At 41.5% G+C, this 27,508-nt stretch overlaps 2 protein-coding genes and 1 long non-coding RNA gene across 5 annotated transcripts in view; all 3 read right to left on the reverse strand.

Moving 5' to 3' along the window:
* Positions 1-2,465: 2,465 nt before the first annotated feature.
* LOC128437520 (B-cell receptor CD22) overlaps positions 2,466-27,508 on the reverse strand; it is a 33,122-nt gene continuing 8,079 nt past the window's right edge. Inside the window, exons 2-13 of the mRNA XM_053419712.1 lie at positions 16,608-16,964; positions 16,290-16,517; positions 15,184-15,540; positions 14,899-15,096; positions 14,087-14,344; positions 13,758-13,981; positions 8,065-8,422; positions 7,702-7,929; positions 6,413-6,766; positions 6,110-6,340; positions 5,712-5,981; positions 2,466-3,469 (exon numbers count right to left, since the gene is read on the reverse strand). Coding sequence (XP_053275687.1) covers positions 3,057-3,469; positions 5,712-5,981; positions 6,110-6,340; positions 6,413-6,766; positions 7,702-7,929; positions 8,065-8,422; positions 13,758-13,981; positions 14,087-14,344; positions 14,899-15,096; positions 15,184-15,540; positions 16,290-16,517; positions 16,608-16,964 — 3,476 coding nt within the window. The 3' untranslated portion in view covers positions 2,466-3,056. The remainder of the gene's footprint in view (positions 3,470-5,711; positions 5,982-6,109; positions 6,341-6,412; positions 6,767-7,701; positions 7,930-8,064; positions 8,423-13,757; positions 13,982-14,086; positions 14,345-14,898; positions 15,097-15,183; positions 15,541-16,289; positions 16,518-16,607; positions 16,965-27,508) is intronic.
* LOC128437419 (B-cell receptor CD22) lies at positions 10,678-12,904 on the reverse strand. Of its 3 annotated transcripts, none has more exons than XR_008338207.1 (5): positions 12,672-12,904; positions 12,366-12,450; positions 12,182-12,239; positions 11,348-11,623; positions 10,678-11,196 (listed from the first exon to the last, which is right to left on the reverse strand). XR_008338207.1 is itself a non-coding variant. In XM_053419577.1 (5 exons), exons 1-4 carry the CDS (start codon positions 12,883-12,885, stop codon positions 11,543-11,545), a joined length of 438 nt encoding a protein of 145 aa, XP_053275552.1. In that variant the 5' UTR covers positions 12,886-12,904; the 3' UTR covers positions 10,678-11,196; positions 11,535-11,542. The 3 variants fall into 3 exon arrangements, 2 of the variants coding, with proteins under 2 accessions (XP_053275552.1, XP_053275551.1); XM_053419577.1 differs by having other exon boundaries at positions 11,535-11,623; XM_053419576.1 differs by having other exon boundaries at positions 10,678-11,623.
* LOC128437432 (uncharacterized) lies at positions 23,329-27,110 on the reverse strand. The gene is made up of 2 exons (XR_008338216.1): positions 26,965-27,110; positions 23,329-24,648 (listed from the first exon to the last, which is right to left on the reverse strand). It is a non-coding gene; the product is annotated as an uncharacterized LOC128437432 (long non-coding RNA).

Genomic DNA, 27,508 nt, shown 5'->3' on the forward strand with positions numbered 1-27,508 from the left:
ATCGACCGTCTGACACACACCGCAGATATTTTCATGTTTGAAGCCGCAAGTTATAAAATGTTTGATATTTTTCATTCAGGCTAATTGTGGCGTTTTTAACAACTTCTACAAGTTGCTGATATATTTCAGATAAAAGTCGAGTCACTGAAGTCGTTTGGATTCATCCTCTGGGAAATTTATCCATTAGCTGTCAAGACAAGTCACTTAAAACTGAACATTCACTTCAACAATGATGCTGGAGTCTGTCACCAAAGAAGGATTCATCCTGTGGGGACCATGAACAGTTGAATGAACTTCTATTCAAATCCATCCTGCAGCTGTTGAGATATTTCCATCGGGACTCAGGTGATTTCCAGACATTGGTCTAAACAGCAGGAGGTTTTTTGACTGTGCTGTACAATGCAGCTGGATCCTCTCCAGTGTCCTGAGCTCTGGTTCTGAAAGGAGATAAAACAAATAAATAATACAAGATACAAGATACATTTATTAATCCCACACACATGTACAGACATATTCATGCAAATGGGGTAAATTTGTCCCCTGCTTTTGACCCATCTGGTGAACACAGCAGGACACACAGAGCAGTGGGCAGCCATGCACGGTGCCCAGGGAGCAGATGTTGGGGGAGTATGGTGACATGCTCAGGGGCACTTAGACAGTGGGGTTAGGGTGAGTCCTCTTGGACCATTGAAGGGGGGGGGGGGCTTAAAGAGACAGGAGCTAAAACCAAGTGTTTGAGACAGAGGCTGAAAAGAGGAGCTGCAGCAATAGACAATCTGAGGAAAGTGATGTTTTCTGAACATTAAACATTTTAAAGTCACAACATTAATTAAAATGATCAAACTGAATATGAGCAGAATATGTCTCCTTTAACAAATACACATGTTTAAACAAACAAGAAAATGAAAGTGTAAAAACAAATGACTTCTATAGGATTTATCTCTGTTTATGATGTTTTGTGGTGTTAGTGAGGATAATGGTCCTGAATAAAGAGCTGCTCACCTCGGGGCAGATCTGTTAAAGTTTACAGGAGCGTACACAACCTCCTCCGCCTCCTTGTGTTCACTGGGATCAGCTGATCTGATGTTGGAGTAGACGGGATCCGTCTCCCTCTTCATGAAGTGGACACTGGCATAGTGAAGGTCACAGTTTTCCTCAGACTGATTGTGTAGACGCTGCAAACACAAACTTGCTTTTGAATCTTCTACATGTGTCAGAATGGACAACGTTAGCGTCCAACTATAGCAGCTATTGATTTATTTCAAGCGCGTCCTTCTACACCGGATGTGTTTCAAGGACAGGAAACATGAGGTTCTACTAAAAACCAGAAGGAAGGAAGGTCTTCAGTTTGAATTCAAAACACTAACACTAAAAACGTCTCCCTTAAGGCCGGCGTATGCTTCTGCGTTTTCACAGGCCCGCAAGCGCAAGAGCCCTTCCGGGCCCCTTATGGGCTTATGTATCTCTTCTTACGGGCGTCGCCCAATTTTTCTAACTATGCGGCATAGCTCCGCGAGCCTCACGCAGCCCACAAGGGATGTGATTGGTCTGCCAACTACATCCTTTCCGGAGTCGCATTTCCGGTTTCATGCCACATAATACCGGCAGAAACAACGTAAGATTTAGAAGAATGAATATGGAACAAATAGAAGAGCGTTTGGCAGAAGAGATCCGAAAGTATGACCACTTGTATAACCTGTCACTGACTGGCGGATTTGTCCGCCAGAAAAAGGCTCTGAGGAGCCGCAGTGGCGATGTTAATAAACAGTCGACGAAGAAGAAAGAAGGCGTCTCTAAGGTCGTCTTCGACAAAAGACATTACTCCGCCTAGTGTTCTGGCGGGGAATTGCTTTGTAACTCGTGCAACGCTTGGAAAAGCATGAATGACAACGAGTCCTTCGCAACAGCGGCGTGAAAAGCCGCAGACGCAGTTGCAGAAGCATGCGCCGGCCTTAAGTGTGTCTGTGAGCCACTTGAGTGTGCACTTTCACATCGGTTGTGTCCAAATAAGACTACATCTGGGAGCTGGATGTTTTTACAATGGCAACTTTGAGTGTGATTTTAACAACTAGTTTTTAATCTTTACATGACAGAGAAAAGGGTTTGACATGAGAAAAAGTGGCGTTTGAAAGGATTGAAGCTGAACTGTGTGTCTCACCTGCTCACTGTGGTCAAGTCTGTCCCCAGGATCAGCAGATTGATGAGAGTTTCTCTTTTTTCTGATCAATTGAACCAAATAACAAACAATATACATAATAATTGAGTTGATTTAATTTAACAGGACAGATTTTCAGGAATTCATCGTTCAAATCTTTAGTGGAACAGATTTTCTCACCTGATCAGTAGGAACACGGAGAGGAGAGTCACAGCGAGGAAAACTGCAGCAGCTGATCCAATGAGTGCTGATCTCAATGATCCAGGTGAAACTATGATGAAATAAATTTTACTTTATCATTTCACGAGATACTTAAAGGTGCAGGACGAAACATTTACAAAAACAACTTTTGTCATGTTTGCTAAACCTGACTCGATGTTCAGACTGAATATAAAGACAGTTTATTTTCTAATAATACAAGTGAAGAGATCTAAGTTGTCAAAGAGGCCTGTTTGTGGGCGTGTTTCTTAAAATGTTTATGATCCACTGCTCCCCCTGCTGGGAGGTGTGTGTGTGACGTATGCACAGGACCAGGGTTTTGTTTTCACCACAGTCTGTCTGCTGAGAGCTGTTTGCTCGTCACGTGAATGTTCACAGTGAAGGAAATATCTTTCAAGTTTACTGAGGATGGTGAAAACTTTATGGATGTTTTTACTGACGCTGGGTGGATTCCTCTTTGTGCTGCTGATGGTCTGACTGTGAATATCTATGGGGCAGAAGTCAAACGACCCATAACTGCACATTTAAAATGTAAAGGACAAAGAATGGGACGGATTCAATATAACTTCACCTACTGTACTTTAAAAGTCCAGAAAAATTATTAGCAATAAAATTTTTGACCTAGTTTTTGTGTCAGCTGACGACCTCAATAATCAGTTTGCCAGGTGATGCTGTTGGTCAGTCAGTATTGTTCATGTGCAATATGATGGGCTTGATAAACAGCTGTGACATCTGGAAATCCTGAGTATTGATGGTTTAGGGTTCTTATGTAATGAAAAGGAGAGAGGTGGGGGGGGGGGTTGTAGGCTGTAGAAGTCAGAGTGCTACAATCACCTGCTCCAACAGTCAGATGTAAGGTGGCCTTACTACGTCCGTCAGTGTTCTGGGCCTCACACTGATACTTTCCACCATGTTCAGCTGTGATATCAGTGATGGTGAAGATTTGTCCTGATGCTGTTGGTGAGTCCTCGTCCTCCTTGTACCAGGTGTATTTAGCTGCTGGGTTAGCATCACTGCTGCAGGTCAGAGTCACTGAGCTGCCCTCCATGATCTCACCAGAGGGACTCACTGACACAGAGGGAGGCTTTGGAGCGTCTGGTGTAAAACATGCAAGATCATGAAATCAACTCAGAAATATTCATTAACCAAAGTGAAGAACTTTTTAATCTCTGGTTTTGATAAGTGCTTCTTAAATATAGATGATCATTATTAACCGGGGCGACGGCACAGACAGAAGCAGGTACTGAGGGTTTTGTTTTCAGCCTCTTTGTGTGAGTGTACAAAATAACTCAACACATGAACCAAACTTACTGAATAGTGTTGTGTATATTATCTTTTTCAGCAGATCGGTCAAAGGTCAGAGGTCAAGATGAGCAAAGATTTGATCCAAAAGACAAATTTTCCAAGATATTTCCACAAATAGCAGAGAGACTAAATCATATACTGATCAGAACATTATTCCCCATCATATAATGATAGATGACTTATAAGTAATGTCACAAAGAAGTTAGAGATTTACATCATGCATCCTTAAAAATGGAGCTCAGCGTAAGTTCAATAAGGAAGACTTAAAACCCCATACAGATCAGCTGACTGCGGGCGGTCCTAAATATCGGGAACGCCCACAGGAGGGCTTAACCTGCATGCTGTCAGCTGATCGTGGGCGTTCCCAAACATCCAATCAGTGTCACAGTTCTCTGTTCCTCCAGTGCCCCTCCTCCTCTCTTCTCTCCTTTTCCCCGCAGGTGCAGCTCGTCCCGTTAGATGACTCGGCTCACCAGGCACACCTGCACTCATCATCCTGCTCACCTGCTTCTCCCTCCTGCTGAAGAACTCCCGGAGCCATCAGCTACCCTGTCATCTTGCTCACCTGCTTCTCCCTCCTGCTGAAGAACTCCCGGAGCCATCAGCACTCCCTCGTCCTGCCCTCTTGCCTCTCCCCTGCGCTGAAGATCCCCCGGAGGCATCAGCACCCCATCTATCTACCTTGTCCCATGTTAAATAAACATCCTTGAACGCACCACCTCGGTGCTCTGTGTTTTGCCTCCGCTCTGGGGTCCACCCGACTCGTATCGTAACAATCAGGCCCGCACGGTTTCCTTCAGCCAGTCACACAGCAGCTGTCAAACTTTAAAAATCCCTTCTCTCTCTTTCTCAGCCAGCATCAATGCAGCGACTCGCACAACCCCTCCTCCACCCCAATCTCCTCCAGTCCAGAGCAGAACATTCATCACCTCTTCCGGATCCCGATGACAACCGATCATGGACTAAGGTGGCAGCTGACTGCCTGACAACATACTTGTTACTCGTAGCATCCATTGCACTTCTGTCCGTCCTGGAAGAGGGATCCCTCGCGGCTCTTCCTGAGGTTTCTACGTTTTCCCTCAAGAAGGGTTTTTCGTAGTTTCTCCTTACTCTTGTGAGGGTTAAGGACAGAGGATGTCACACTTAGGAAGTCCAATGCTCATATATGGACCATCTAAACCATCGATTGACCGATGAACCACCACCAGTGTCTAGACCCCGGGGGGGTATTCCTGTACGACACTCTGCTCCACCCCCGTCTAATCCTGATGACATCACACAGGGGTCTAAAATGCCAAAGACTATAAATATTCGCATTCTCTGTGCACTGTAAAAAATAAACTTGTTAAATTGAAAACCACGTCTCTCCTGATTGAACTGCCTTCTGCTGTATTCCTGCCTCTAATAGGACTATAGAGACGACCTGAAGTTTAGAAAATTACGTCATATAGTGTAGCTATGCAACAACAGATGTTTTCAACCCAGTGTGTTTGCTTGTTGGTTGTTGATATTAATCAAGATTAAAGAAAAACTACTGAGTCAATTATCATGAAACGTGGAGGTAGGATGAGGGACGGTTCAGAGAAGAACTCAGTATAGTTTGGTGTGAATCCAGATAAGGGGGCGGACCCAGGAACCTTCTGTAAGGTTGTGAGACAGTGCTGGGTTTCATGGACATGTGGATGTTTTCTACTCACACTGGACGTCTAAGTGTAGAGACGTGGAGTTGATCCGTCCGTACTGATTCTCAGACTTGCAGGAGTAGACCCCGCTGTCCCCAGAGCTGATGGAGGAGAGACGATAAACGCCCTCTGGTCCTTGAAGCAGAACTCGGTTCTCCTTGTACCAGGTGTAGTTAGCTGCTGGGTTAGCATCACTGCTGCAGGTCAGAGTCACCGAGCTGCCCTCCATGATCTCACCAGAGGGACTCACTGACACAGCATCTGGATTTACATGGATTTGAAGAATGTTGCAGCATCTGAAATTTTGAAGATGTGCAAAACCTCTCGGCTGTTGAAAAATATTTACTCACATTTCACATTTATTAAGACACGTTTGGACGCTGTGTTCCCCAGCTCATTCTCAGCTGTGCAGTAATATTCTCCAGAGTCTGATGACCTGATGGAGCTGAGGACAAATTGTGTCTCTTCACTGAGATGTTGAACTTGTTTATCTCCTCTTCTCTTGTACCAGGTGTATTTAGCTGCTGGGTTAGCATCACTGCTGCAGGTCAGAGTCACTGAGCTGCCCTCCATGATCTCACCAGAGGGACTCACTGACACAGAGGGAGGCTTTGGAGCATCTGAAGGATAGTTTATATTAACACACAGGATGAGAATACAATCAAAACACTGTCTGTATTATTTGTTAAAAGTTTAAATTTAAACTATTTCCACATTATTGTAGCTTCATGAGGAGGAGTAAACTCACACAATGTAGGAGAAGTAAAACGCTCATGTCCTTCTATAGCACATTGATAGCTGTCTTCAGCATTAAAGTGTCGGAGGTGAAAGTATTTTTTTCGTCCAACAGGTTTATTGTTATTGTACCAAACGTAGGAAAGATGATCAGGGAGCTGACACCTGCTGTGACAGGTCAGCTCTGTCCAGGTAGAAGATGGATTGGCTGTTGATCTCCTCACATGTACCTGGAGCTGAGGGTCTGTGAACAAACATGTGATTTTATTTCAACATACACACTAACATTTCAAACTTACTCTAATGAAAATGTTACCTGTGACAGACAGAGTGACTCCAGCAAAACCATTTAAACTCCCAGTAGGTTGGTTTGTTGTGAACCTGAACTTGTACACAGCTGAGTCGCTCTCTCTCAGGTTAGAGATTCTCAGAGTGCACTTGTTGTTTTCACAGAGATTCTGAACACGACCTGAATACTCTGGATCAGTACTTAGATCAACGTGAATCCCATTACTCTCTTTAATCAACCAGAAAGTTTCCTGAACTGTAGTATCATGGTTATTAAATGTGGATGGGTATGTGTAGGTACAGTTAATGTCCACTGTTGATCCTCTGACGGCACAGATCTCAGTAGAAGTGTAACTCACATCCCAGCCATTCTGACTCACCACTGTAACACAGAGAACATCAGAGAATCAGAAGATGAACTTTTATATTTATAAAACCAGCTCCATGTATTTTCTCTGGTGAATCACCAGTTGGCAGATTTTCATTTTAAGATGATGACGATGCCAAGAAGAGGAAACTGTCAGTTCACATAAAACACAGTGAAGTTCCCTTTAGACTTCAGAGTGAGGGAGAAACACACTGTTGGAGGTGAGGAACATGAGGGACCTTGTATAAGTTGCTCTTATAATGGAGCAAACTGGTTAATATGGAGGAAATTATCTGTGTCTTTTATGCAGAGTCGACCAAAGATGGACGACACGTCTCCACTTCCTCCCACTCTCCAGAAATGAAGCCAAAATATCCTGGATACCAACGCTGCCATCTTTCACATTTGGAACCATAGTCTGCACAGTAGTGATCCAGAGATGGAGCCACAGTATCAAGGTCCCGCCCATACATGAGCTCGACCAATCCTGAGTCAGCGTCAGCTGTCAATAATGAAGTTTAATCTAATTTTAATATCATCAAATAACAAATTAAGACCAAACTTATGAGAAACATGAACAATAGAGTGTGATAAGAACATAAAATGACAGACACCATATTTGAGAAAAATGTATTTGACTTTTTAGATTGGTCCATGTTCTTCCCACTAACATGGAGGAGACAGGATGTATGTTCTATACTGCAGCCAGCCACCAGGGGGCGATCACAATGCTTTGGCTTCACTTCTGGGGAGCAGTCATGTCTTCTGTCTTTATTTACACAAGCAGAATACTAGTACTAGTACTACACTAGTTTTTCACTACTGACAGTAGTATCCCAAGAGTTCAATGTGCCCATGCAGAAAAAACACACATGAAGTTATGGTACAATTATTATCTCAAATACTCCAGCAGATGGTGCTGTTAGTGAAATACTGTAGATTAAACTCACACATTGAAGGAGAGCGGAAATCCTCGTGTCCTTTAACAGCACAGGAAACTGTGTCTGCAGATTGAAAATGACCTGAATAAGATTCTCCTTCCTTCCTCTTCTGTTGATTCTTGTACCAGACGTAGTTCAGATGATCAGGAAGACGACAACTGCTCTGACACCTGAGCTCTGCCCAGATAGAAGAGTCATAACTATTCTTCACTGATGCTCTCACCTGCACATGCAAATCTGTGTGTGAGAATAAGGAATTCATTTTAGTCCAAACTGAAACACACACATGCATATAAAAGTGCACAGACACACTCTAGTGAACCAAACAAGATGTAGGAAATAAATGAATGAATGTTCAGATGTAAATGTTACCAGTGACAGACAGAGTGACTCCAGCTGAACCAGTTAAACTCCCAGTAGGTTGGTTTGTTGTGAACCTGAACTTGTACACAGCTGAGTCGCTCTCTCTCAGGTTAGAGATTCTCAGAGTGCACTTGTTGTTTCCACAGAGATTCTCCACACGACCTGAATACTCCGGATCAGTCCTTAGATCAACGTGAATCCCATTACTCTCTTTAATGAACCAGAAAGGTTCCTGAACTGTAGTATCATGGTTATTAAATGTGGATGGGTATGTGTAGGTACAGGTAATGTCCACTGTTGATCCTCTGACGGCACAGATCTCAGTAGAAGTGTAACTCACATCCCAGCCATTCTCACACTGTACCACTGTAACACAGAGAATCAGATTCATAACGACACCAGAGAACACTTAGATTACTTTTTACTTTCTGTAGAAAAGAAACACATTTCCATGAGCAGCATTCCATAGCATTTCAACTTATGACTCCACACACTGATGACAATTCCTCATCTTGAGGAGAACTCAGTCATGATGATAATAATATTATTAATAATATTAATATTAATAATAATAATACTGATGATAATAATTTGTTTGTATATTTTCTTTCTGCATCACTTTACAGGTGGTGATCTGAAATGAATGAATGGTTCATTTATATTTTTTCTTTCTTTCTCAAACTCACTTCAGGTGAATCAGAAGTCTGAGTGTAAAATAAAGTGACAACATGAATGTAGAGGTACAGTACCTGTCACAGTGAGAAGAAGGACAACAAATCCACTGGCTGCTGCAGTTACACTCATAGTAGCTGCTGCTCTCGTCTGTGACTTCAAACAAGAAAAACGTCCACAGATAAATAATGTGCACAAGATGAAACTCAGTCACATCACAGACACGTCTACCTACAACACAGAAGAGGCTGAGAAAGTCAAACTGTTTAACACATCTTCCTTCCTCTTTACACCTTTCTGAGCAAGAAGGTGTTAAATTAAACTGTGGTTTATACGTGTGTGAGAAACAACTTGAGTGGCTGTTCATACCAAACCTGTATCATCCACATCACAACATCTCACTGACACAAGAAAGACAAATTTAAGGAGAATCGAGAAAAACTGGGATGTTTTTCATCTCATCTGTTCAGTGTCTCATTAAGATGCAATAAAGATTGAAATGAAAAAGACAAATTAAAGAAAGATTTAAAATTGACATGCAAAATAAACTGTCATCAATACTGTTGGAGCTATTTTATTCAAGTTTGACTATAGCTGACCAGCTGAGACTAACACCAGCCAGTGACGTCACATTCAGCAGAATGAGGTCAATGGAACCAGGTGTTGACGAGAGACAAAGACGCTGCAGAGAAACAGATTTTCAACCGCAACCTCCTAAGTTTGTTGATTTTCATTAATTACCGTTTGTTATTTTGTTACTTTGAACTTGGACATTATTTAATTAATATACCTTAATCTACCAGTTGACTTGAACGAGACGTCAGGCCTCCTCATATTCACACATTCACACCACACGCAAGTCTAGACCACACTAGAAAAGCAGCAAAAACACATTCTTAAGGCTGCAGTGTTGTATGTTGTATTAGTGCTATAGAGAAAGAGATTTTACACTTTGTATAACACTGTAGTGGCTCATCGGGTGACCTGTTGTGACCTTTTCTAGCCAGTAGGGGGAGGTACCCAGTCGTCCTCCCTGGTGAATCTACTCTGTGGAGAGTTTTTTTTTCCTGTCTACATCCTGTCGGCCATTTTGCTGCTCAAGCAACAAGCACACTTCCTGCTTTACTCAGATTCTGTTATATCGTGTGGAAGTGTGAGGTCACCCTGCTGACCTGCTGGAAGGTGCAGGGACTCTCACTATTCAACACTCAGGTTTTTGGTGAGAGACGAATTCTCCAGTGCCAGAGATGACATCCACCGAAGAATGAAGACTCCAGTTCACTGGATGGTGAGCCAACATACAGAAGTTTGAGAGAGATTCAGACTTCCATGTTCCTCTTCACTCCACGGTGTGGTAGGACAGACACTGTACAAAGACGGATTGGGCCCCAACGATCAATCCACCAGTTTGACATTTAAGACTGGACTCACGGACGTTGAAGGGAGTTTTATGTGCACACTTTTATTTTATTTTATTTATTTTCGTTTATTATTTTGAATAAATTTATGCTGTATTGTAACTGTCCATCAAACTTGAACTGCAGGTTATGTGTTCTAATACAAGTTCATTAAAAGTAATCCAGGTGTTAATTCTCGTTACTGATATTCAAGTCCAGGGCTCCTGTTTACCTAGTATCTCTCATCCTGATCCACATTTACACTCTTTCTGACTGGCTTTATTATGAAAAGGACGAACGGAAGACAGAGCAAATACTGGAAGTGAGATTAAAATTCAAAACAATATCACTTATAAGGAAAAAATAAAAATATATGAACAGAATAAAAAAAGCTTTTAATAATCCCGAAAGAAAATCTGCTTTGTTGCAAAACTGTTCACCACAAAGTCAGAAAAGAGGAAGTTGTGATTGAACAACAAATGAAATAAACAAGATTATAAATGTGAATAATGTTTTTTTTGTAATTCTGCTAAAAAAACAAAAGGATAAGGAGTGAAAACAAAAGACCAAAAACATTTATTTAAGAAACAATCATAAAATCACGATACATAATAACTCATTATCCATGTAATAATCACATTAATATCATGTATAAGACAGGAAATGAGTCACGTGATGTTACCACAGCCTCACAGGCTCATCACCAAGACGTCCAACATAGGTCAGAGGGTAAAAGCATAAAAAAAAATTTTTGCAGAAAAGAGAACAACTTCAACAACAGGCCGGCAAAATGGACAAAAGAAGGAAAACCCAACACACCAACTCACAAAGGGTCGTAGGATCTGAGAATCTTCCTTCAACCTAAACCAACATCAGAACTAAAGCTCACAGAAATAAAGCTGCAGAAACTGGACGACTGGACCCATCGGAAAAGAAAAAGAAAAGATACAACACAACAACACTCTTGCTCTAAAGGTCATGCTGTACAAACTGCTGCTGCTGCAACAGGGGATGGAAAGAGAGATACTTCCTGTTCCCTCCTAAATACTTTCATCAACCAATCAAAGTGCACCTGAGGAGAGAAGAAAACAGGAAACCATGAGTAGAAAGGAAATGTACGGTAGTTTTCCTCTTCATTAAAAAGCGTAGTCTTTTAGTTTGAGGGCTGGACTTGCACGTTCAGATTTTGTGGTGTTTTACTCAAAACCCTCGCTTGCACTCACACAGCTCCAGGTGGTCCTTAGATTTGCTCTGCTTGTGCTCAAACTCGGCGCTTGCACTCAGATATTTTGCTGCTTGGACAGATTTCCTGTATTTAATAATTACACACTATGGTTTCAGTAAAACTCGCTTGTACGGATGTTCTCTGAAGTCGTCCATCTTGGTTCTGTTTGTCCCAGTGGCTCTGACCTGATGCTTCACACCAGGTCTTCCTGCTCCTCTGTGTCTTCTGTCTGTGCTGCAGCAGCAACGTTCTCATACTCAAGACAGTTGTGTGACTGATGGAGGAGAGATGAGAAAATATTAATCCTCACTGGACTTTATTCATGAAACCTGCAAATAATCACAGCTCATTCAAAACAGTTTGAACGTAGTTGCTCCCCCTGTCCATTCGTTTGTTTGTTCATCAGCAGGATTAAACAAAAACTGATTTCCAAAAAGCTTAGAGGAAGGATGGGACATGGACCAAGAAAGAAGTGTCAACGCAATATAAGGTCCCCCATTGGTTTGTGAGCTGCCATTTTGAAGTAACGATATTTGGAGGGAAGGGGGTGGAGCCTGAATCAGGGCCCAAGGACCCTCCCCGCCCATCTAAACCTGTGACCTGCACCCAGTACTAGCTGTCAATCACAGGGTATCCATGACCAAATGCCTGCGGTGCTTTATGGTCTATTTGACTCAATGGATCATTCACCTCACTTTCTAGACCCAGAGTCTACGTCCATTTTAATATAAATATAAAGTAACTGATCAAAGAAATGTTTGATCTCTTTCTCTAACATGGTGAGATGAAAACAGTGATATGGAGTCATTCTTTTGGCCTCACTGTCTCTCACCTCTATCATCTCCACAGCTTCATTCACTTCTGATTTCAAGCTCAGAGTTTTCTTCATCCTGGATCGAAAACAACAACAAACACAACATTTGACAAGATGAACTTCATAACTCTGAAACTAGTGTTTGAAGACTTTTGAAGAAGACAGTAAAAGAGCAGAGGGTGAACTGATGGATTTGTTTGACCTCGTCCACAGAGTCCAGACCAGCACTGGAACCAGCACGACCACCAGAGTCAGCCTGATGATATTCATGATTATCACTGACTTCCCTGGACAACAGACAGGAGACATTAGCAGTGTGGTTAGACTGATGACTCAGTTTGCCAGGTGATGCTGTTGGTCAGTCAGTATTGTTCATGTGCAATATGATGGACTTGATATACAGCTGTGACACATCTGGAAATCCTGAGTATTGATGGTTCAAGGTCCTGGAGCATTGAAAAGGAGGGGGGGAGGGTGTAGGCTGTAAAAGTCAGAGTGCTAAAATCACCTGCTCCAACAGTCAGATGTAAGGTGGTGTAACTACGTCCGTGTGTGTTCTGGGCCTCACACTGATACTTTCCACCATGTTCAGCTCTGATATTAGTGATGGTGAAGATTTGTCCTGATGCTGTTGGTGAGTCCTCGTCCTCCTTGTACCAGGTGTAGTGAGCTGCTGGGTTAGCATCACTGCTGCAGGTCAGAGTCACTGAGCTGCCCTCCATGATCTCACCAGAGGGACTCACTGACACAGAGGGAGGCTCTGGAGCGTCTGGTGTAAAACATGCAAGATCATGAAATCAACTCAGAAATATTCATTAACCAAAGTGAAGAACTTTTCAATCTCTGGTTTTGCTTCTTAAATATAGATGATCATTATTAACGCGGAGCGCCAGCACAGACAGAAGCAGGTACTGAGGGTTTTGTTTTCAGCCAGATTTTGTGAATGTAGAAAATAACTCAACACATGAACCAAAAATTACTGAATATTATCTTTTCAGCTGATGGGTCAAAGATCAGAGGTCAAGATGAGCAAAGTTTTGACCCAAAAGACAAATTTTTATAAGATATGTCCACTAATAGCAGAGAGACTAAATCATATACTGATCAGAACATTATTCCCCATCATATAATGATAGATGACTTATAAGTAATGTCACAAAGAAGTTAGAGATTTACATCATGCATCCTTAAAACTTCCTTCATGCTGTATTCCTGCCTCTAATAGGACTATAGAGACGACCTGAAGCTTATATACATTGAAAAATAATCTATGATCATATGATGGGAATGTCGTCACTATGAGTTTAGAAAAATGACGTCATATAGTGTAGCTATACAACAACAGATGTTTTCACCCCAGTCTGTTTGTTTGTTGGTTGTTGATTTTAAACAAGATTACACAAAAACTACTGATTCGATTATCATGAAACTTGGAGGTAGGATGAGGAACGGGTCAGAGAAGAACTCAGTAAAGTTTGGTGTGAATCCAGATAAGGGGGCGGACCCAGGAACCTTCTCTAAGGTTGCGAGACAGTGCTGGGTTTCATGGACATGTGGATGTTTTCTACTCACACTGGACGTCTAAGTGTAGAGACGTGGAGTTGATCCGTCCGTACTGATTCTCAGACTTGCAGGAGTAGACCCCGCTGTCCCCAGAGCTGATGGAGGAGAGACGATAAACACCCTCTGGTCCTTGAAGCAGAGTTTGGTTCTCCTTGTACCAGGTGTAGTTAGCTGCTGGGTTAGCATCACTGCTACAGGTCAGAGTCACCGAGCTGCCCTCCATGATCTCACCAGAGGGACTCACTGACACAGCATCTGGATTTACATGGAATTTAATGGATTTCAAGAACGTTGCAGCATCTGGAATTTTGAAGATCTACAAAACCTCTCAGCTTTTGATATTTCTAAATATTTACTCACATTTCACATTTATTAAGACACGTTTAGACGCTGTCTTCCCCAGCGCATTCTCAGCTGTGCAGTAATATTCTCCAGAGTCAGACAACGGGATGGAGCTGAAAACCAGCTGAGCTGCTCTGTTGAGCAAAGTCTGGTTCTCCTTGTACCAGGTGTATGCAGGGGGTGGGTTAGCATCACTGCTGCAGGTCAGAGACACCGAGCTGTCCTTCAGAATGTCTCCAGGTTGACTCAGCTGCACTAAAGGAACCTTCGGAGCATCTGCAGGATATAAACAGATCTTTACATGAGAATGTGGCTTCATAGAATATAATCTTTTAATAGTTTGCAGCCGTCCCTGGTTCTCAGCAACTTTAGAGGAGTGTTTGATTTACTTTGGACACAGGACAGCCCCTTTACTGTTTAGTAGTTTTAACCAAGTAATTATTGTTTGTATTTAATACAGACTTCACAAAACAGAGCATGTCACCTCTGTCTTAGGAATCACTGAGTGGGATTTGCATGTGTCCTGTTCACATCATGCAAAATCTGAAGGGAAAAGTGGAAGTGAAAATGGAAGATGAGCCACTGTGATTAAAGCTTTTTCACACTTTCTGTTATCTTGTCTTTCCCTGTGTGTGGATGGGTGGGGAGAATCAGTTCTATTTGCTTTATTGCTCTTAGTCTATATTCTGTTGGATGTGAAAAGTGCTTTAATAACAAAGTTTAATTTGGTCTTATCACAGGATTTCTTTTTACTATTATTAAAATTATTTAGAAAAACACCAGGCTCAACCTTTCAAGTTTCCACTCGGGACATTTTGGAGTCAACTCACACACAGGGGACGAGTGGTGATGCTCATAAGCACAGGAATAGTTGTTTTCAGGGTGAAGGAATCCCCTGAAAGTTGGAGACGTTTCCCCGTGAACTTCTGTTCCATTCTTGAACCAGACAAAGGAGGGACGACCAGAGAGAAGACAGCTGCTATGACAAGTCAGTGTTGGACCAATCGGAGAACAGATCACCTGAACATCTGGAACAGGAAACACACATAGAAGCAGCTGTGGGACCCCAGATTGAGAACCAGTGAACAACACAGTGACTTAGTGTTCCTCAGTACCTGTGACAGTCAGAGTTGTGCCAGGGAAACTTCTCTCCCATTCAAACCACTGTGATTTGAATGTGAAGCGATACTGGGCTGAATCACTCAGTCTGAGGTTCATTATCCTCAGAGTGGAGCGCCCTGGCTCTGGATCAAGGACCTGAACACGATGTGTGAACTCTGGGTCTTTGAGTAAGTCCACAGCTTGAGGACGATACAGCTGCACATCCTCACGCTCAGCAACCAACCAGGACTTAGATGTGATAGGATTAGATTGACTGTTGTAACTGCAAGAGATGTCCACTGAGGAGCCTTTAAAGGCACAGATGTTCCTGTTGATGTAATTCACTCTGTAGCATGAATTTCCATGGACACCTGAAAAACAAAAACCTTTTGACTATCACCATGACAAGTATAATCTTCACTGCTGTATTTAACAATAATTCACAGATGACTGTTTCCCATGTCAGGAAATAAACAGTGCAGAAGAGATGCTACATTTTGCTTTACAGTAAAGACGATGATGTTTTGAATTCCAGATCTACATCTGTGGTTGTATTTGTGATTTGCTTTCATCACCTCCACCAGGTGGTAATGTTTTCAACCCAGTCTGTTGTCTGGTTGGTGTGCGTGCACAATAACGCAACAGTTACTGGAAAGATGTTGGTGCAGATCCAGGATTTTAGTTTGACTTTCATTAGCATTGCAAGAAGTGTTTTTAAAAATGTCCACGTTTTCCCAGATTCAAATTCATGGATCTTGATGGAAAAGATCCGACATATTTAGAGGCCTGATATCGAGGAGTGTGTGAAATATGGAGCAGCTTGATTGAATTGAATGGACTGTTGGGCCTTGGTGGAGGAATGTGCTCTACTGCTACTGCCACTCTAGTTTGGAGTCATTCAACATCATTGTTTAACTGCAGAATATTTATCATAAAGGTTTGATAACAAACATCTTATAAATAAATGACAATGTTCTTTTAATATATGATATGTCAGCTGATGTGTCAGATTTGTTTTACTCTGCATCAGCCCTCAAGTCCATTTCAGACTCTCGTCAGTGTTTGAGCTCAGAAGGTTAAAGAGCAGAACATCATTGGTCATTGGAAGAAGTAAACTCACACACTGGAGCAGAGGGGAAATCCTCGTGGCCTCTCACAGCACAGGAAATACTGTCTGCTGAATAAAAGTAGGCTGTATAAGATTGTTCTCCCGGTGTCTTTTTTCCATTCTTGTACCAGATGTAGGACGGACTGGGAGTTGGAGAACAACTGGTTTGACACTCCACACGTGACTTTGAACAGTCATACCACCAGCAACTTGAGGATTTTGGAATGTGCGCCTGGACACCTGTGTAAGTAAAGAAACACACACATCATTTTAGACAGAGCTGTCCACATAAACAAACCATAGATTCACTGTTTCCAACTGAAATGTTACCTGTGACAGACAGAGTGACTCCAGGTGAACCAGTTAAACTCCCAGTAGGTTGGTTGGTTGTGAACCTGAACTGGTACACATCAGAGTCGCTGTCTCTCAGGTCTGTGATGGTCAGAGTGCAGGCCTTGTTTCCACAGTCATACTTCACACGACCTGTGTACTCAGAGGCTGATCTCAGATCCACAGGTTGACCATCCTGCACTTTAGTAAACCACAACGTTTTCTCCACTGCAACATCATGGCCATCTATTCTGGATGGGTGCCAGTAGGAGCCGCGTATTTGCACCTGTGATCCTTTTACAGCACAGATCTGAGTCGGAGTGCACCTCACCCCCCAGGGATCCACACCCTGCACCACTGTAACCACAGAACAAACTAGAATTACCACCCTGCTGTAGGATGCCTCCACCCACCAGAGCATTTTCAGTCTGTGTTCCTCTTTCTAGAATCATATGAGGTCACTGTGACGTTTGAGCTTTGAAATGTGATTAGTTCAAATTTACACTTTCTCTAAAGGCAGACTAGAAACATTATGATCGAGAGGCCAGGAACAGGTTTCATGAGGCCACTGTGATCTTGACCTTCAACCACCAAAACCTCATCAGTTCATCTTTGAGTCCAAGTGATGAACATTTGCACCAAATTTGAAGAAATTCCCTCAAAGGGATCTTGAGATATTACGTTCACAAGAATCAGACAACGAGACGACCTGAACACAAGATGCCTGAGGTCACTGGGTGTCACCGGCTGTGAAACACATTTCCATGAGCAGCATTTCAACGAATGCATCGAGAGGAGAGGAATTCAGTCATGATAATAATAAATAATTTTTATTATAATAACATGTTTCAGACTCTGTTGTATTTTGAGCTTTAGACCTCGATCTGCCTGAAATAAAATGTTACCTTTGATACAAATTAATACTGATGATAATTCATTCATATATTTTCTTTCTGCATCACTTTACAGGTGGTGATCTGAAAATTAATGAATGGTTCATTTATATTTTTAATTTCTTTCTCAAACTCACTTCAGGTGAATCAGAAGTCTGATTGTAAAATAGAGTGACAACATGAATGTAGAGGTACAGTACCTGTCACAGTGAGAAGAAGGACAACAAATCCACTGGCTGCTGCAGTTACACTCATAGTAGCTGCTGCTCTCGTCTGTGACTTCAAACTATAAAAACGTCCACAGATAAATAATGTGCACAAGATGAAACTCAGTCACATCACAGACACGTCTACCTACAACACAGAAGAGTCCGAGAAAGTCAAACTGTTAAACACATCTTCCTTTCTCTTTACACCTTTCTGAGCAAGAAGGTGTTAAATTAAACTGTGGTTTGAACGAGTGTGAGAAACAACTTTAGTGGCAACTTTAATTGACATGCAGAATACTGTCATTAATTCTGTTGGAGCCATTTTATTTGAGAACAAGTTTGACTGTAGCTGACCAGCTGAGACTAAAACAAGCCAGTGACGTCACATTCAGCAGAATGAGGTCAATGGAACCAGGTGTTGACGAGAGACAAAGACGCTGCAGAGAAACAGATTTTCAACCGCACGCTCCTAAGTTTGTTGATTTTCATTAATTACCGTTTGTTATTTTGTTACTTTGAACTTTGACCTGAATTATTTTACGTTAAGCTTCCAGTTGACTTGAAGTAGACGTCAGGCCTCCTCATATTCAAACATTCACACCACACGCAAGTCTAGACCAAACTAAAAACCAGCGATAAACATATTGTTAAGGCTGCAGTGTTGTATATTGTACAAGTGCTATAGAGTATGAGATTTGTATAACGCTGTAGTGGCTCATTGGGTGACCTGCTGTGACCTTTTCTAGCCAGTAGGGGGAGGTACCCAGTCGTCCTCTCTGGTGAATCTACTCTGTGGAGAGTTTTTTTACCTGTCTGCATCCTGTCGGCCATTTTGCTGCTCAAGCAACAAGCACACTACCTGCTTTGCTCAGATTCTGTTATATGTGTGCGTGTTGGAAGTCTTGTTATGCGTCTGACTGGCTTTATTATGAAAAGGACCAGTGTTGGGAGTAACGGGGTACAAAGTAACGCGTTACTGTAATTCCACTACTTTTAGCGGTAACAAGCATGTAACGAAGTACTTTTTTAAATCAAGTAACGCAGTTACAAATACTGAAATTTAAATGAGTTCGTTACTCGCGTTACTCTCTTCTGCAGGGGTGCCCAATACGTCGATCGCGATCTGTCGGTCGATCGCGAAGGTAGTGTGGGTCGATCGCACGACTGGACAAGAGGCAGTCATGAGGACGCTCCGGCGAAAGTACCAGGTCTTTTTTTTTTTTCGCCGTGTCTATTAAATCTGTCTGCTCCGTGAGAGCTACAGGCTGTTACGCAAGGTGAGCCTGATTCTCTCTCCAAAGAGGAAATAGCCTCTCAGATCATAAGTTTGAGAAGCTTCTCCTCTTAAGGTAAAATAACTGCTTTGAGAGCTAGCAATGTTGTGGCTACTGGTCAGAGGTGAGAGATGAGACTTGTTAGCCCATTTTAACGTTTGTTGAGAATCTCATCTCTTATCTCTATTTACCTTTGCCTTATGAGGCATGTTTGTTAAACCATTTTGTCAACCATTTGTTAAATCACATATTCATTTATATGCAACACCTCAAGGCACCTTTGTTTTCTCTTTTAATTAGTGTTAATACTGTAGGCAAATCACTTTTATTTCATTGGGCCTAATGTGGTAAAAAAAAAACACTGTTAAGTGACTGAGACAGCTATTTTGTATTAAGTTAAGTATTAAAAGGGATTTTTGTACTACTGCTTGATTTGAAGGCCTGTTGCCCTGTTGATTACCCAAAATATGTTTATTGTGTTTAACTGTTCAGTACTATTCATATTCATTACATTTAAATAGCAGACATAAAAGTAACTTAAAAGTTACTTTCCCTAGTAACTAATTACTTTTGATATACAGTAACTGGTGAAGTAATTCAATTACTTTTAAAAGAAGTAACTAATAACTGTAACTAATTACTAATTTTCAGTAACTTGCCCAACACTGAAAAAGACGAACGAAAGACAGAACAAATACTGGAAGAGAGATAAAAATATAGTAAGAGTTAGGAACAACTGAACTTCAAAAATATATGAACAGAATAAAAAAAAGCCTTTAATGATCCCTGAGAGAAAATTCAGCTTTGTTGCAAAACTGTACATAACAAAGTTATAAAAGAGGAAGTTGTGATTGAACAACAAATGAAATAAACCAGACTATGAATATGAATAATGTTATGAAGAAAAAGTATAATGAACATCAGTCTCCTAAAGGTGCAGCAAACAAACTAATTATGTTACTAAAATTACCAAATCTAATATTATAATAATTAATCAATCATCCTAATGAAGAATAAGTAATAATATATTATCTTTTTTGTGTAGCTTATAAACCTGGATCACAGCAGTACAACATTATTCTGTCTGTAACAACATTCGAGCTTCACACCCTGAGAGAGACGTCAGAGGAAAATGGCCGCCGTGTGAACATGGTGGATTAAAACACACTTACGCCTTCTTCTTCACGTGTTTAACACGTGATGTGAGAAATACCACAAAACACTAAAGTGAAATCAATGGGCCTGATGCAAACTTTGAACAGACACCAGAGGCAACACAGCTCATCTGGTGTCAGCAGTTCACTTTGTGTTAACGGTCACATTCAAGGCGTTCATCACGTAAGTAGCAGCTCACATCCACATGAGACGTGCTCCCTCCAGTTCTCAGAGGAAATGAGGACAACTATCGACATCTGTCCATCACACATACAAACCCTGGTTAAACCCACCAAGCAAGTCTGTCACTGAGTCGAGATCATACCTCCACCAAGGCCCAACAGTCTCCCTCCATTCAATCAAGCTGCACCAGAGTTCAATCACTCATAGAAACCAGTCCTCTAAATAATCCTGACAGTTTTCATCAGTCTCACAATTATAAAGAAAGTGAAACAGGCTCCTGGCTCCGCCCCTTTATCAGGATTCCTGCCCAAATTTGATGAGTTCACGGAAAAATCTGTTTTATTTTTCTGCTGTAATTCTGCTGAAAAACAAACAAACAAATAGATAAGGAGTGAAAACAAAAGACCAAAAACATTTATTTAAGAAAGAATCATAAAATCACGATACATAATACTTCATTATCCATGTAATAACCACATTAATATCATGTATAAGACACGAGATGATTCACGTGGTGTTACCACAGCCTCAAAGCCTCATAACCAAGACGTCCAACATAGTTCAGAGGGTAACAGCAAAAAAAAAAATCTATTTATTGCAGAAAAGAGAACAACTTCAACAACAGGCCGGCAAAATGGACAAAAGAAGGAAAACCGAACACATCAACCCACAAAGGGTCGTAGGATCTGAGAATCTTCCTTCAACCTAAACCAACATCAGAACTAAAGTTAACAGAAATAAATCTTCGAAAACTGGACGACTGGACCCATCAGAAAAGAAAAAGAAAAGAAACAACACAACAATACTCTTGCTTCAAAGGTCATGCTGTACAAACTGGTGCTGCTGCAACCAGGGATGGAAAGATAGATACTTCCTGTTCCCTCCTAAATACTTTCATCAACCAATCACAGTGCACCTGAGTAGAGAAGAAAACAGGAAACCATGAGTAGAAAGGAAATGTACGGGTGTCTTCTCTTTATTTAAAAGTGTGGTCTTTTAGTTTGAGAGCTGGACTTGCACGTTCAGATTTCATGGTGTTTTTACTCAACACACTGAGCTTGCACTCACACAGCTCCTGCTGGTGCTTAGGTTTGCTCTGCTTGTGCTCAAACTCTGCGCTTGCACTCAGATATTTTGCTGCTTGGACAGATTACCTGTATTTAATAACTACACATTATGGTTTCTGTAAAACTTGCTTGTACGGATGTTCTCTGAAGTCGTCCATGTTGGTTCTGTTTGTCACAGTGGCTCTGACCCGATGCTTCACACCAGGTCTTCCTGCTCCTCTGTGTCTTCTGTCTGTGCTGCAGCAGCGACGTTCTCATACTCAGGACAGTTGTGTGACTGATTGGGGAGAGATGAGAACTGTGGTTTTCTACAAACTGTGAATTTCTTCATTAACAGAGTGTGAAAGGACTTCAGTGTCTGTTCCCACCAAACCTTTAAGCAGCGTTGAACACACCCCCCCCCCTCGATCCAGCAAGTGGAAACAGAAGAGTCTGAGAAAGTCAAACTTTTTAGCACATCTTCTTTCCTCTTTACACTTAACTGCATGCTTAAACAGAAAGTGTTAAAACTGTGGATCGTACAAGTGTGAGAAACATCTTCAGTGGCTATTTATACAAAACATATATCACCCACAACACAACATCTCACTGTAACAAGAAAGACAAATTTAAGGAGCCTTGAAAAAACTGGGGTGTTTTTAATCTCATCTCTTCAGTGTCTCATTAAGATGCAATAAAGATTGAAATGAAAAAGACAAATTAAAGAAGGATTTAAAATTGACATGCAAAATAAACTGTCATCAATACTGTTGGAGCCATTTTATTTTAAAACAAGTTTGACTATAGCTGACCAGCTGAGACTAAAACCAGCCAGTGACGTCACATTCAGCAGTATGAGGTCAATGGAACCAGGTGTTGACGAGAGACAAAGACGCTGCAGAGAAACAGATTTTCAAATGCACTCTCCTAAGTTTGTTGATTTTCATTAATTATCGTTTGTTATTTTGTTACTTCGGACTTGGACATAATTTAATTACTATACCTCAATCTACCAGTTGACTTGAACTAGACGTCAGGCCTCCTCATATTCACACATTCACACCACACGCAGGTGTAGACCACACTAGTAAAGCAGTGAAAACATCTTGTTAAGGCTGCAGTATTGTATATTGTATATTGTATTAGTGCTATAGAGAAAGAGATTGTACACTTTGTATAACACTTTAGTGGTTATACAAAGTGATATTTTCTAGCCAGTAGGGGGAGGTACCCAGTCGTCCTCTCTGGTGAATCTACTCTGTGGAGAGTTTTATCATCTGTCTGCATCCTGTCGGCCATTTTGCTTCTCAAGCTACAAGCACACTTCCTGCTTTGCTCAGATTCTGTTATATCGTGTGGAAGTGTGAGGTCACTCTGCTGACCTGCTGGAAGGTGCAGGGACTCTCACTATTCAACGCTCAGGTTTTTGGTGAGAGACGAATTCTCCGGTGCCAGAGAGGACATCCACCGAAGAATCAAGACTCCAGTTCACTGGATGGTGAGCCAACATACAGATGTTTGAGAGAGATTCAGACTTCCATGTTCCTCTTCACTCCACGGTGTGGTAGGACAGACACTGTACAAAGACGGATTGGGCCCAACGATCAATCCACCAGTTTGACATTTAAGACTGGACTCACGGACGTTGAAGGGACTTTTATGTACACACTTTTTTTATTATATTTATTTTTGTTTATTATTTTGGATACATTTATGATGTATTGTAACTGTCCATCAAATTTGAACTGCAGGTTATGTGTTCTAATACAAGTTCATTCAAAGTAATCCAGGTGTTAATTCAAGTCCAGGGCTCCTGTTTACCTAGTATCTCTCATCCTGCTCCACATTTACACTCTTTCTAGTGTAACCAAGGGTCACACAAGCATTCATCCACCTCGTCTCTGCAGCGGGACCCGCAAGCAGCTCAACTCACGGGAAGAAGACAATAAATATGTGAATGATGGAATTCTCGTATGGCGTCTAAATGGCTTTATTATGAAAAGGAGGAACGAAAGAAAGAACAAATACTGGAAGTGAGATTAAAATATAGGAAGAGTTTCAAAACAATAGCAAATAGGAACAAATGAGCTTCATATTTAATGTAAAAATTAAAATATATGAACAGAATAAAAAAAACTTTAAATGATCCCTGAAAGAAAATCTTCCCTGTTGCAAAACTGTACATAACAAAGTTAGAAAAGAGGAAGTTGTGAGTGAACAACAAATGAAATGAACTAGACTTAAAATTTGAATATTGTTCATATGTAAATTTGAAAATAGAAAAAGTATAATTAAAATCAGTCTCTTAAAGGTGCAGCAAACAAAATTACCAATACTATTATAATAATGAATCAATAATCCTAAAGAAGAATAAGTAATAATATATTATCTTTTTTGTGTAACTTATAAACCTGGATCATAGCAGTACAAAATGATTCTGTTCGTAAAAACATTCGAGCTTCACACCCTGAGAGAGACGTCAGAGGAAAATGGCCGCCGTGTGAACATGGTGGATTAAAACACACCTAACTCCTTCTTCGTCACGTGTTTAACATGTGATGTGAGAAATACCACAAAACACTAAAGTGAAATCAATGGGCCTGATGCAAACTTTGAACAGACACCAGAGGCAACACAGCTCATCTGGTGTCAGCAGTTCACTTTGTGTTAACGGTCACATTCAAGGCGTTCATCACGTGAGTAGCAGCTCACATCCACATGAGACGTGCTCCCTCCAGTCCTCAGAGGAAATGAGTTCAACTCCTGATCGGCTGATGATGGAAACGATGGAAACAATAGTGTAGAAACAGAAAGAAGAGAAAGGGACAGAATCCTCTCTGTGGTTTTATCAGTAAACTCTTTACTACCATCTAGTGGCAGCAGTGTAGCACTACAACATTTTTGATATATTTCATTCAGGCTAAATGTGGCGTTTTTAACAACTTCTACAAGTTGCTGATATATTTCAGATAATAGTAGAGTCACTGAAGTTGTTTGGATTCATCCTCGGGGCAATTTATCCATTAGCTGTCAAGACAAGTCACTTAAAACTGAACTTTCACTTCAACAATGATGCTCGAGTCTGACTGTCACCACAGAAGGATTCATCCTGTGGGGACCATGAACAGTTTTATGAAATTCTATTCAAATCCATCCTGCAGCTGTTGAGATATTTCCATCGGGACTAAGGTGATTTCCAGACGTTGGTCTAAACAGCAGGAGGTGTTTTGACTGTGCTGTACAATGCAGCTGGATCTTCTCCAGTGTCCTGACCTCTGGTTCTGAAAGGAGATAAAACTAATGAATGATCAGGAGGTCATGGAGACGTAGCATTAAAGGAGACATATTGACTTTCAAAGTTCTGCGAAGAGACAGGAGCTAAAACCAAGTGTTTTAGACAGAGGCTGAAAAGAGGAGCTGCAGCAATAGACAGTCTGAGGAAAGTGATGTTTTCTGAACGTTAAACATTTTAAAGTCACAACATTAATTAAAACAATTAAACTGAATATGAGCAGAATATGTCTCCTTTACCAAATACACATTTTTAAATAATACAAGAATATGAAAGTGTAAAAACAAATGACTTCTATAGGATATACACTACCGTTCAAAGGTTTGGGGTCACTTAGAAATGTCCTTATTTTTCAAAGGAAAGCACTGTTTTTTTCAATGAAGAAATCATTAAATTAATCAGAAATACACTCTATACATTGTCAATGTGGTAAATGACTATTCTAGGTGGAAACATCTGTTTTTTTATTGAAATATCTACATAGTGTTATGTCCAGTCCCGATTATTAAGTTAAGTTGGCTTGATATTTATAACTTATTCTTCTGTTCTGTGTTGTTATTGTTTACTCACCTCTCCTCTCGTTTCAGACTCCTCACTCCCACCCTCGTGTGTGTGTTCCACCTTGGTGATTGTCAGCTCCTCCCCGATTGTTTGCACCTGGTCCTCATCACCCGGTGTATTTAGTCTGTGTGTTCCTGTGTTGCGTCGCCAGTTCGTCTTTGTTTCTCCATGTTCTTAGCGTTCCAGCATTTACTTCTGATAGCTCTCCTGTTAATGATCACTGCCTGCTTAACGAGTTACGTCTCTGCCTTTTCCCTGCCGGATACTCTGCACTTTGATCGACTGCCTGCCCGTGTACCGACCTTGGACCGAAACTATTACAAACTCTGCCGCTGTCTGCTCCCTGCTGGATTAACGGATTACAAACTCTGCCGCTGCCTGCCTCCTGTTGGATTCACGTACTCGTGTTTGGACTGCCTTAACGTGTACCGTTATTTAACAGTAAAGTTGGTTAACTGCACCTTCTTGTGTCTCCGAGTCGTGCTATTGGATCCGCACACCAGACTGCATTCCTTACACATAGGTGTATAGAGGCCCATTTCCAGCACCTATCACTCCAGTGTTCTAATGGTACATTGTGTTTGTTAATCGCCTTCGAAGACTAATGGATGATTTGAAAACCTTTGAAAACCCTTGTGCAATAATGTTAGCTGGTGAGAGAAGCTATAAAACTGGCCTTCCTTTGAGCGAGTTGAGTATCTGGAGCATGACATTTGTTGGTTCCATTATAATCTCAAAATGGCCAGAAAAAGAGAACTTTCATGTGAAACTCCCCAGTCTATTCTTGTTCTTAGAAATGAAGGCTATTCAATGCGAGAAATTGCGAAGAAACTGAAAATTTCCTACAACGGTGTGAACTACTCCCTTCAGAGAACAGCACAAACGGACTCTAACCAGAGTAGAAAGAGAAGTGGGAGGCCCTGGTGCAAAACTCAGCAAGAAGACAAGTACATTAGAGACTCTAGTTTGAGAAATAGACGCCTCACAGGTCCTCAACTGGCAGCTTCTTTAAATGGTACCTGCAAAACGCGTGAACGTCTACAACGAAGAGGTGACTCCGGGATGCTGGCCTTCTAGGCAGAGTGGCAAAGATTTGTACAAGGTAAAAGGGATTTTAAATAAGGAAGGCCATCACTCCATTTTGCAACGCCATGCCATACCCTGTGGACAGCGCTTGATTGGAGCCAATTTCCTCCAACAACAGGACAATGACCCAACGCACACCTCCAAATTATGCAATAACTATTTAGGGAAGAAGCAGACAGCTGGTAAGCTGTCAGTAATGGAGTGGCTAGCACAGTCACCAGATCTCAACCCCTTTGAGCTGTTGTGGGAGGAGCTTGACCGTATGGTACGCAAGAAGTGCCCATCAAGCAAATCCAACTTGTTGGAGGTGCTTCAGGAAGCGTGGGGTGAAATTTCTACAGATTACCTCAACAAATTAACAGCTACAATGCCAAAGGTCTGCAATGCTATGATTGCTGCAAATGGAGCATTCTTTGACGAAAGCAAAGTTTGAATAACAAAATTTATATTTCAAATAAAAATCATTATTTCTAACCTTGTCAATGTCTTCACTATATTTTCTATTCATTTTGCAACTCATTTGATAAATAAAAGTGACTTTTCATTGAAAACACGAAATTGTCTGGGTGACCCCAAACTTCTGGAGGGTAGTGTATCTCTGTTTATGATGTTTTGTGGTGTTAGTGAGGATAATGGTCCTGAATGAAGAGCTGCTCACCTCGGGGCAGATCTGTTAAAGTTGACAGAAGAGTACGCAACCTCCTCCACCTCCTTCTGTTCACTGGGTTCAGCTGATCCAACGCTGGAGTAGACGGGATCCGTCTCACTCTTCCTGAAGTGGACACTGGCATAGTGAAGGTCACAGTTTTCCTCAGACTGATTGTGTAGACGCTGCAAACACATATTTGCTTTTTAATTGTGAACATGTGGCAGAATGGACAACGTTAGAGCAAAGTAAAAAAACATCTTCATCAATTTCACAACACAACACAACACATTACAGCAACGCGCTGCAAAAAGAGAAAAGCGCTGCAAATACCGGAACGAGCTGCAAAAAGCCAAACGCGCAGCAAGAAGCCAAACGCGCAGCAAGAAGAGGCCACAACACAACGGAAGTGTTTCCAGGGGACAGCTAAAAGTGATGGACACTGCTGCCACAAAAACGTCCAATACACCATAGAAATTCGGTTCCACACAGGGTTCGGCCACCCGCGGCTCTTCGGCCCCTCTGCAGTGGCTGTGCAGTACAATGTTGTGCATAT

Source organism: Pleuronectes platessa, chromosome 3, assembly GCF_947347685.1.
Source record: "Pleuronectes platessa chromosome 3, fPlePla1.1, whole genome shotgun sequence".
NCBI classification, from domain to species: Eukaryota; Metazoa; Chordata; class Actinopteri; order Pleuronectiformes; family Pleuronectidae; genus Pleuronectes; species Pleuronectes platessa.